This window comes from Denticeps clupeoides, chromosome 19, assembly GCF_900700375.1.
Source record: "Denticeps clupeoides chromosome 19, fDenClu1.1, whole genome shotgun sequence".
In the NCBI taxonomy this organism is placed as follows: Eukaryota; Metazoa; Chordata; class Actinopteri; order Clupeiformes; family Denticipitidae; genus Denticeps; species Denticeps clupeoides.
Genome location: NC_041725.1, coordinates 6334138 through 6346215, shown reverse-complemented (window position 1 = coordinate 6346215; position 12078 = coordinate 6334138). Strand labels below are relative to the sequence as shown.

The window sequence follows — 12078 nt, the reverse complement described above, 5'->3', positions numbered from 1 at the left end:
ATTTCCTCTTGTTCTCCTAATACCCCTGTTTTCTCTGAGTTTTCGCCCCCACAGACTCAGAGGATTTATGTAATGGTCTGAAGAGATAAGAAAGGAGGGCAGAGTGTCAATGATGAAATGGTGAAACAGTGACTACTGGACTATTGACACATTTTAACCCCACGTGTGCCATTGCTCCTGTTTGCTCCTTCTTTTTTCCTTAAAACTTGCACAACAATATAATATTATATATCCAATAACCCACACCATACCCACATAGCCAACACACATTATAGCTGAATGCAGACAGACCAGAACTGATGGCAGTTCTTTTACATGTACTGAATCTTTACTAAAAAGATTTGTTAAAAAGATTTGTTCACCAAATCACAGAGTGTATGGTGGGAGGAGCCTGTGACTCCGACTTCCTGAACTAACTGTTGTGGTTGTGTTCTTTTGACAAATACCTTTGTTAAAAACTAAACTTCTTTATAAATGATGATGTTTTAAGTGTCCTGTCCTATAGTATGCTATTTAAGTGGTCCATTACAACAACGGTATAATTCACACCAAACACAACTACTACTCTGGTTTCATCTGCTCTACTGAATGTAATAGAAAGTCACTATTCTAATTGTATAAAAACATTATCCAACCACCGGATTCTCTACTGTCTCTTCTGATGTCCACCGCATTACAGATGTCACAATTTTTTTCCCCATACGGAACCATTCATACACTTCCGAACACTTTCAGTATGGCTTGGCTTGCCTCAGTGGGATCTAATTACCAAAAGTAATTCCCCAAAAAAGTTTTCCTTACATTTATGCCATTTAGCAGATGTTTCCCCTGTCCTCTGTATTATGTATTAAACCCCTGTCTCGTGACGTTGTGCGTATGCATCCTTCTTCCTCGCCATGTCCAGCCATCGTGACACATGCTTATATACTGCAAATTGACAACCAGTGAGGAAAGGGGGGTTCCCTCAATCTTTTATTGCACTACTACAATCACAAACAAACACACAAAATGAACAGCACAATATCAGAGTGCACGCAACTCCAGCAGCCTCTGCTCTAATTCAGCTGCTGTGTTGCAAATACAGAAAATACATATACAGCTTTGCCTCAACTCAGTGTCCATATAGGACAGACATAAAAAAAATACCCAGAAAATATAATGGGGGTGTGGCAAGAATGACAATAAACAAAACACACCAGGACATTCCACCACACCTCACACCCCGACCATCTGAATGTTCACTGTTGTTGCTCATTTAATCTCTACCCTGCAATCTGTTACTGCTATGCTGATCATTGCACAATCGATGCACAATGCACTTTAGCAGAATCCATAGCCACAACCCAATGATGTCTTATGTTCTCCTTGAATTTTCCCCTTTATTCAATTTGATTTATTTTCCTAAATATTAGTTTAACTATGCACAGTCAAAACAGAGTGGTTCAGGATACATTTCACTGCCTGTTGTACTGCTATAACTATGAACGTGACAAATAAAAATCTTGAATTTTGAACCGACCACACGCTCTGTCCCTCCTTCCCTGACGGCTCAACTGAACTGAGAAACGAACGAATCACTTGAGGAAGGGCTTCGGTTCAGTACTTTGCCTTAAATTATTTATTCATTTGAGCGAACCATTTGCGAACGAAACAACGCTACTCTGTACATTATATGTTCTTTGAAAATGCTGGACTGCCCCTGTAACTCGGTTGTATTGTGGTTCATTCTTTTTTTAACCTGAGTAAAGTTAGCAGTGAGTTGTGTATTGGACAGTCAGAAGATAGAAATCTGCTGGATTTTCTCTTACTCATTAAACAAAAACGTACAAATCTCCACTTTCACAAAGTTATGCATGTCTGTAAGACTTACACATACGTTGATTTTTTCAATTGGTGCAGCCGATAAAATTGTAAAAATGCTGAATAATACAGCCGCTTTTCATGTTGCTGTGCTTTTGACGTTTGCGACGGTTCAAAACAAAAGTTCCAAATTGATAGACGAAATGTTTTAACAAACATTAATATAGTGCCTTTCAGCTTGGGGGTCAAAGTACATGTGTAAATCCATCATGTGAAAGCCATAGATGTTGGTTTTAGGGTCAGAATCGGGGTTAGGGTTTTATTTTGAAACGTCGCAGAGTGGTAGTAGCCTAGTGGGTAACACACTCGCATGTGAACCAGAAGACGCAGGTTTAAATGCCATTTACCACTATTGTGTCCCTGAGCAAGACACTTAACTCTGAGTTGCTCCAGGGGGGGACTCTCCCTGTATATACTGATTGAAAGTCGCTCTGGATAAGGGCGTCTGATAAATGCTGTAAATATAAATGTAAATGTCACACTGCTGTAACTACTGATTGTAAGTCCATTCCATGGAGGGTCCATTCCATGTTTTTTCATCCATGTAGTTGCTGCATGAATTCATGTAATAAGTTCACAATAAGGAGGATTCTGCATCTGGTGCAGAATCCTGAGGTAAAAATGGTTGCTATGAAATTACATGCAAACAACGTTTCCCTCAGAACATTTTTCATTTGGGGAAAACATTTATTACTCACAAATTCACATTAAAACATTTTTAACCACATTGAACATGTATACATTTAATATAAACCAGAACACAAACAATATAGCATTGAGGCCAAAAAAAGCAAACAATAGTGTTATAAATGCAACATAAAACAAGTAGCAGACAAAAAGAAAGGCCTATAAACATATAGTGGAATACTAGGTAATCAGGGAAAGACATGGAAGTTGGCATGATGGAGGTCACATGACATTCACGTGAAAATACTTACATTTGTTTGTTACAGTGAAATATAGAGTAAAAAAAAATCTATACATGGATTGTGTACAAATCTGGAAATATCAAGAGTGATGTTGATCTAGATGAAACAAATTTGTGCATAATTTCAGTAATTGGTCTTCACTTCCAGTTTTCATGAAATTTTAATTAACACAATGATGTTTCACCAAGTGAAAAGTAGTGCCCAGTTCGGTCAGCGGGGAGCGGCAATAAGTTGATATCTACGCGGTATGTTCCCAAGTGAGCTGAACTCAGGGCTGATGTCCACACTCTCAGGTCCTCCTGGGCTGGAGAAAGTGAAGTGCTGCAGCAGAGTCACCAGAAACAGGAAGAGCTCCATCCGTGCCAGAGACTCCCCCACACACGCCCGCTTACCTGGACACAAACATATAGGCCATGGCATTTGACTAAATAAGGCAATACCACTATTGTTGTATGACGTTGTTCTGACGAGTTACTTCCTCAAATATGGGCTTGCACTGCATTGACGAAAGATGATTAACTGACAAAAATCCTCACTCTCAGTTTGGGTAAAAGGAAATAGGGCAGTATGAGAAACGAGTTTATTGTAATTAAAACTGTTACTGTCATAAACAGTGGGGTCTGTATTCAGTTAAACCATGGTCGTCTTTACGTTGAAAGTGTAATCTGTGATGAGAAATACAAATACTTGCTTTGTTTTGAGTGGATTTCTTTTGTACAGTCTTTATAAATCCTTTTTGCTTTAAAAAATGGCCTGTCATTGCCACAGAGTCTATTTCAGATCAGGGCTGGGATATAATGGACTTTATGAAATAGACAATAAAAAATAAAAAACATTTAATCTGATAATATTCATGTTCATAAAACATTTAATCTATAATATTTCAGAATTAGATGTGGTGCCTGGCTAAAATAAGACTATTGCTATTAACATAGTCTTGGCCTTTACCTGAAGAAAATGGAATAAAAGCTGGGTTGAGTTTGAAGTTGCCATTGTGGTCCAGGAAGTGATTGGGATTGAAGGTCCAGGGGTTGTCCCACTGGTCTACACTCTTCAGCACAGAGTGCAGTAATGGAATAACCACAGTGTCCTGCAGGAAGTCATGGGTCAATAATCAATAACCAGCAATAACTGAAGTATAATAATAATTTCAATGCATTCCAAAACCCCAAATGCCTTCCTCTTGAGAGTTTGGTTGGTATGATGCATGACGTTTTTGAGGTCTTTGTCCATAGGAAAATAATTATCCATACAGACTTTGCACATTAATAATGATGTTTTGACCTCCATAAATTATGCACAATATTCCAGAAATGTGTAAGGAAGACAGTAATGATCCCAGACATACACCACAGACTATAGGAGCCTGATATTGACCTCAGGACGAATATCGTTTACTGTAGAAACGTAATAGTAATCTATAAAGTTGTAATATACACAGAGATATGTTTAGGCTGTTTTCAGCATTGGTGGATGAAGGACAATCCACATACACTACCAGTCAAAAGTTTGGAGGCACCTACTCATTTATGGGTCGTGCATTTTTTAGGTTATGGCAAGGAACTTCAGACATTATACTATGAAATAACACTTGTGAGTATGTGAGTATAAAATAAGGCAAAAAGTTTGAGTCTCTCCAAATCAGGGAGGTTTTTCTGTGATTTCACAGCATTTCACACTCCTGGCTTCTGTCCACAACAGGGACGGTTTCCAACAGTCCTGAAGGTTTATGCTGAGCACTTTCTTATCATTCACTGTTTAATGAGCATCTCATGAAGTGACTTTTGAGGACAATAGTGAACAGAGCAGCCATGAAGGTAAAAAGAGGCAACTCTTGAAGATTTATCAAACATACCGCACATTCTCCTGATACAAAAATGTATCAGGAGAATGTTTCTTCCATTGGATTCTTCAAAATGGCTTTGTCTTAGTGTCCATAAATGCCACAAAAATTTGAATGGTAGAGTACTTGTGTAGAGATACCCAGGTAAAATATTACTCTAGTAGAAGTATTCCCTTTAAAATTCCGCTTAAGCAAAATTGCTAAATATTTGACCTTCAAGTGTACTTGAGCAAAAGGTAACCGCTGTAAACTATTATAACTGTACTGTCCTAATACACCTATTATTTAAGCATTGGCGTAATCTAAATAAACAGGATACAGCAGATTTATGTCAATGCTAAAATATTTTTTACATTGGATGGATGTGCTGAAAAAAAGTCACTCACACCTATGGACAATTCAGAGTTGGCGATCCACCTCCATGCTTTGTTTACATGCTTTTGGATGGCAGAACCCAGAGTAAACCTGCATCAGCATGCGGAAAGCTTGCAAACTTTGTATAATGTGTATATGGCAATGGAGTTAATGGAAATACTTAAGTAGAGGTGCCTGAAAGAGCTTCTGAAATTAATTTTCCTTTTACTACCGGTTGTCACTGTTACCTTGGGAATAATGTAGCCTTTAAAAGAGATATCTTTCGTGGCGTAGTGTGGGACGTTCAGGGGAACTAAATCCAGGAAGCGCTGTGCCTCATGGATCACTGCGTTGGTGAAGGGGAGGGACTTCCTATCTTCCATCGTTGGACTCCGTGTTTGGCCAATCACATTGTCAATTTCCTTTTGCATTTTCTCTGGATTGATAAGACAAGACAGGCATGTAACACGATAGCACATGTCACCATTCTACTTGACTGTTGTACTTTGAAATATTCTTACCCTGTATGTCGGGGTACTTAATTAGCAACATCATTGTGTATCTCATGGTACTACTGGTGGTCTCTGTACCCGCCAAGAAGAGGTTCAGCACCGTAGCAGTCAAGTTTTCATGGTGAAATTCAGTGGACACCAGGTTCTTCTCCTGAGGAGATGCAATAACAGTCAGTGTACAGTAGCTGTACACCAGGGGTGTCCAAACTATGCCTGTGAATCATTTTTAATGAATGAATTGCAGCTAATTCTAAAAATATAATCTAAAAATATAAAGACATAAAATTGTACTTCTCAGTTTCAATACAAGGCAGAGCTATTGCCCTGATCAAGGCAACATCTTCACAAAACAAGATTTTGGCAAGAGTGGGCAAAAATGGCAGAACCAAAGACATGCAAAATAATGAATGTGACATGCTGTCAAAATAATCTAGCATGGTCGGCCACAGTTCACCGCTTACGAAGCACGTTTTCTAAAACAGTGGTGTAAAGCACAGTATTATTTTTTCAATAACATTGCGCAAGTGCCAGAGTGCAGTATTTGTGTAAGCCATCAGGTGTGTAGGAAGTCCATGACATAACAAATATTTAATCACCTCAAAAAACCAATTATTTTGCTGGCAATTGAAATGAATTAATGCAATATAATGTATATATTAATATATTAACACACACCCCCCTCCATGGATTATGCCTATGGATGAAACTACCAAATCAAACATGTGAGCCAATGTCCCTCACCTCTAGCAGGTGGCCCAACCATTCTTATATTTTTCTATATGTGGCCTTCATTGAAAAGAGTTTGGACACCCCTGCCTTACACCATAAATAGCCCGCAAATCCTTTAACTACCTCATTTAATCTCATGAGAAAGCAGTCAATGTAGTCCCTCGGGTCATCTGGGTTCAGTGTCTCTTGGTGTTCTCTAATTTTCTCCGTGGAAAACTTCCTTAGTTCATTCACCTCACGGAAGATTGCGTGGTGTTGACCAGGCAAGTAATCCATCAACCGAGGGAAGATGTTGTATAGCTGTGAAAGAGTAGAAAAAAAAAACCTTTATCAGCTCATGAAAGGCTGATAATATATTTTCATCACTTTTACAAGAGTGCTAATTCAGTTTCGTGTTTACCACGCTTTTTTCTCTAAACACTACATACCTGTCCCCGAGGGGTGCTGTTAAATTTCAGTATACCACTGATAATCTGCAGCAACTTCAGCAGTTGGGCATCTTTGTAACTGAAGCGCTGGCCGAACACCAAGGCGCAGATGACATTCGACACGGCACGACTGAGGAAAAAGGTGGGGTCGAATGGTGCTGCTGCGAGGACCAAATAAATAAATAAAAATCAATTTACTGCATACGTTGTTTTGAATCTTTGCATGCAGACGTAAATTGACTCACGTTGGTTTTCTCTCAGGAGATCCACCAGGTGTTTGCTCTCCTCCTGGATCCAGCTCTCCATCTTCTTGCGGCCCATGCCAAAGTCTCTGAGTGTGGTCAGAGTGAACCGCCTCAGCTGACGCCAGCGCTCTCCATTACTGATCAGCAGGCCTAAAAGCATTTGGATATAAGACATGCTTTGTGGATAGATGATATTTTCTATGAGTGGCTGAAGGGGTACAACTGAGTCTCAGTCTCACCAAAACCTTTAGTTGCTTTGTAGGCAAACGGAGCTGGTGCTCTGCCACTGAAATCTTCAGCTTGGTCCACCAGAGCCTCCTTCACGGTTTCATATCCTACCAGGACCACGACCCTCTGAAGCCCCAAGTAAACAGTAATGACAGGTCCGTACTGCTTACTCCACTGGGGGAACACAAGCAACATCATCACATCTTCAAACAAGATCTGGGTGGTTGTAGCCTAGTGGGAATGACACTCACCCAAAGACCCAAGTTCAAACCCCACTTACTACCATTTTCTTCCTGAGCAAGACACTTAACCCTGAGTGTCTCCAGGGGGGGGGGCTGTCCCTGTAACTACTGATTGTATGTCGCTCTGGATAAGGGCGTCTGATCAGTGCCATAAATAAATGCCATAAGTGAATGATATGCAAGAAAACATGAATACTCCTACTTGGCCTCAAAGCTTCCAGAAAAATCATATCTTGAAACTATGTATGACTGTTTTTCATTTGCATGAAAAGGATTTAATCAAATTGAATTGATTTTACTATGGCTGAATTGGCAAGAGTATAGCACTACTCACAATAAGTTAGGGATATTGTGAAAGACTTGGTGGATGTCATACATACGTTGTTTGTTTCAATTCAGACATTGTTGGGATAGGGAGGCAATTGTATTAGATACACCTCATTTAGTGTTTTCCATGTAATGGTGTCATTGTGTACAGGTGTGCTTTATACCAAGAGACAACCTTTCTCAATGTGGCATCAATTTCAACATTCTGTATGTATAAAAAGCTGGTTTTGTCCGTAAGTCGTTACAATTTCATCATTCAAACAGCCATGAACACATGACATCACTTTATGGAAGAGCAGCGTCACCTGGACATGTCGCGTCTTCGACAGATGTTGCTCGTGAACTTGGTGAGTCTGAAAGTGTCATCAGCAGATTTGCATCAAGACACAGAATTTCTGGCATAGGTCATGATAGACCCAGGAGTGGAGCCCCACAAGTGACAGACCGCAATGATGATCAGGACCTAAGGACCTCAGATATCATTATGCAACTGGCACACGGCTGCAGGCCCGTTTACGAGATGCGAGGGTACTGGGGTTTCCAGACAAACCATTCGCAAGCGACCTTACCACTTTGGATTGAATGCCAGACGATGCCAGTGACTACACTGACACCAAGACCTTCCGTGAATGTTTGCAGTGCCCACAAGACCATGTGACCTGGACAATGCAGCAGTGATCTACCGTCGGGTGTTGGGTCACCTTGCACAGGAATGATGGTCTTCAGCATAGCTGTTATTGTATAATCTTTTGGGGTAATACATTTTTATTTTATTATTATTTTTTTTATAAAATTCTGGAAAAGCATTCATGTAATTAACAATATCCCTAATTTATTTTGAGTAGTGTATATTGAATTTATTTAAAGAGCATATGTACTTTAGTTTTATGTATCAATACAAAAATGTATTGATACATGTTCAAGAAAATTCCATTACAACAATCTCTTAACGTACAAAGATCAGAAAGGCCTATGATTTTGTCCTTCTGTCTAAATACTGCCATACATGAGAGCTACGCTCACAACACTTGTTTACTGGTACCAAGAGATAAAAGAGACTCAGCATGTGGAAGTGCTTACTTCTCCTTTGCTCTGGAACAGATTCCCTGCTATTTTCTTAGAAACGGTGTTAGAATTTAAGTTCAGGTTAACAGCACATATATTCAGTAAATTATTCTGCTAAGGTTCCTTTCCTTCTTATAAATACATAGATGGTGTGATTACCATCTCACCTAGTTAGATGTCATTGTCAGGCCACTGTTGAACTAGATATATCTGCCCTAAGATAGAGAGATTTTCAGGCTCAAATAAAGATTTAATCGGTCACCAGTCCACAACTCGGAGGACTCGTTTGTACAACAATGGACCACAGTGTTCACAAATGAACAAATATTTGTTTCTATGGACCATGATAATGCACATTTGATGCTACCCATGACAATATGAGACATTATTCTGTGATGTAAGATCCGGTTCCTTACCTCCATGAATGTCTTGAATGGAGCATGCTTGTTCACCTGATGCATGTTCCCTATCACTGGAAGAGCGAAGGGTCCAGGAGCCTGACGGCGTTCCCCCTTCGTCATCCTAACAACCAGGAACAGGACCAGCACCAGGCCAGCAAGTACCAGTGTAGCATATGTGTCCATAGCTATTTTTTACTTAGTTTTTCCTCTTCTATTTTGCTCCCCCCTTTCCTCTGAGCTCTCCTCTGCTAACTCAGAGGATTTATGTAGAGATGTAGAGAGATAAGAAAGGAGGGTAGACTTTGAGTGGTGCAAAGTTGAAACATGTCACTGTGACTATTGACACATTTTTAAGTCCAGGTGTGCCACCCCTGCCTGTAGGCGTGTTTCACTAACCGAAAGCTATAGGACAGTACATGTGAGCTCCAGTGCATAACATGGAGTTTATTTTGCGGAGGTTGGAGATGCCTTTAACACACTGAGCCAACAGCCAATGATCTGTCAGAGGTTGGTTAATCCTCCTGGCCTATCTCCAGCCCCCCCCTGACAGAGCCAGAACGGATCTTTGTATTCTTACAGAGTGACTTACAATCAGTAGTTACCGGGACAGTCCCCCTGGAGCAACTTAGGGTTAAGTGTCTTGCTCAGGGACACAATGGTAGTAAGTGGTATTCGAACCTGGGTCTTCTGGTTCACAGGCAAGTGTGTTACCCACTAGGCTACTAAATTCCTAAACTTATTATTGTTGATGTCTTCCCTTTAAAAAAAAAAAATTAAAACACAAGAAAAAAGGCAGACAAAAATCACAACAGTCTTTTAGGTGATTTCATGAACAGTTTTAGTTTTACGGCTTCTAACACTTGACCTGTTTTATACATAAGTAACAATACCATCATCACCCTAAACTTTATTTTACAAAGCCTGAGCCTAAAAATACAAATTCTTGTATACATGTGTACTATTTAGCAACATTTGAGCGTAAAGGTCACTCAGGTAATTCTTCCATTATCAGTCTGGCACAGTGGCGGAGCTTACCCTTGTACAGAGATGAATAAAGAGGCATCAGATTAGGCAGTGTGTGAAAGGGAGCAGTAAACAGATGGAGACTGTACTCATTTCAAACAAGCAGACATTTCGAAATGTAACCTTCTCCAGATTTGTGCATCAGGACAATCCTGTCTTGGAGGTCTACAGGTCCTTTGTCTTCCGGCTTGTGTGTGTGTCTTTCCAAATCATGTCCAATCAAGACAAAGGCTGTGAATACATGTGCCTCTCATCTTTATTTTTAATAAATTTGCTGAATCCTCAAGTAATCCCTTTTTCACATTGTTATTATGGGGTGTTGTGTGTATAATTCTGAGGAAAAAATGACAAAATACAAAAATTGTATGTCTTTGATGACTGGCCATTAAAAGGTACATATAAGGTTTTATGTTCAGGTGTCCTTAGAAAGCAGGTCACTTAAAAGGTTTTTATGGTTTATTCCACTAGGAGGACTTCAATCATAATAAGTAAGTTAGGCCTGCTTACTGTGATACTGAAACACTCTCTAATAGTTTATAGTTCATTTTGAACATTCAGTATTTTGTGCATTTATTTAGGAAAAATCTTTTTAAATCTTTACAATTCCAATTTACTTTTCTGTGTTTTTCTGTTCAGCATTATTCTGTTCAAGTTCTGTGCGGTAAAGGTAATAGTTTCTAATAGTTTTGCATGACAAATGCCATGTCCAATGCGTGCGTCTAATGCTCAATGCGTGAGACTTGAGAGCCTTGTAAAACAACAAAATAAGTCGAAGCAATTTGTTTAGAATTATAGGGTTTAAAGGGTTAAAGAGAGAGCCCTGTACTGAATGTTAACGGGAGTCAACGGCAGCAGGGAGAGGTGTGAGATTTGACACACAGCTAGGCAGTGGTGGCCTAGCAGTTAAGGAAGTGGTGCTGCAATCATAAGGTTGCCGGTTTGAATCCCAAGCTGCCTAGGTGCCACTGAGGTGCCACTGAGCAAAGCACTGTCCCCACACACTGCTGTCACTGCTCACTAAGGGTGATGGGTTAAAAGCAGAGAGAAGGAGAAGGAGAATGCGTGGAGAAGGACACTACTGTAAAACTGCCTACGTGACTAACAAATACCTTTTTTTTTTTTTTTTTAAATACAGCTGGGAAGGGATGGCGAGGTTTAAATTTAAAACACACACACTCTCTGGGAAGCCTGACCCAGCCTGACACAGCCTGTTGCAAGTGCTTTTCTCACATGCCAAGGTATTTTTTTCATCTGATTCTTACTCTAGACAAATATAGCCATTTCAGAAGCATCTTGTTGGAAAGTACCAATAAATAATATTAAATGGCATAATTTTAATGTTTTATTTATGCATTAATTTAAAACAAAGGTAAGGTGATTTGCTGTTTTCACTTATTTCAGCTATTTCACAGCAACCTAACCCAACCCTAACACCGCAACCTTTCTTGCAACTTCAGCATTTTAGATTGCAACAGTCACAGGAGTTTATGTCAAATCCTGGAGGGAGCGTCAAGTGGATGTGAAAATGCACAGTGGAGTGATGCCTTGTGCAGGTGGAAATGATCTCCGTCAGTTCTGGTTCAGTCTCTGTCTTTACATGCAAATGGACGATCAGTATAAATGTTTGCTGGAACATTGAAATGGACTAACACACACACACACACACACACACACACAAAACGCTGTTTATTAAAGACAAACAGAAAGTAAACAGGCATAAACTAGAAACTATGTAGCATTGTCTAAACTTGAAGGAACAGCAGGAGATGTAGCAGATGAGTGACAGGAATGATGTATAGCAAGGTATATATGAAGGGAACACTAATTGCTTGTGAATGGGAAACACATAGAGGTAAACTAGACAGAGGCATGTGCAGCCTGGTTGTTCCAGG

General features: G+C 39.8%; 1 protein-coding gene across 1 annotated transcript; it reads right to left on the bottom strand.

Moving 5' to 3' along the window:
- Positions 1–2999: 2999 nt before the first annotated feature.
- Positions 3000–9346, bottom strand: LOC114769715 (cytochrome P450 2F3-like). The gene is made up of 9 exons (XM_028962982.1): positions 9179–9346; positions 7140–7302; positions 6901–7050; positions 6656–6816; positions 6351–6527; positions 5508–5649; positions 5235–5422; positions 3738–3879; positions 3000–3181 (listed from the first exon to the last, which is right to left on the bottom strand). Exons 1-9 carry the CDS (start codon positions 9344–9346, stop codon positions 3000–3002), a joined length of 1473 nt encoding a protein of 490 aa, XP_028818815.1.
- Between the last annotated feature and the right edge of the window lie 2732 nt (positions 9347–12078).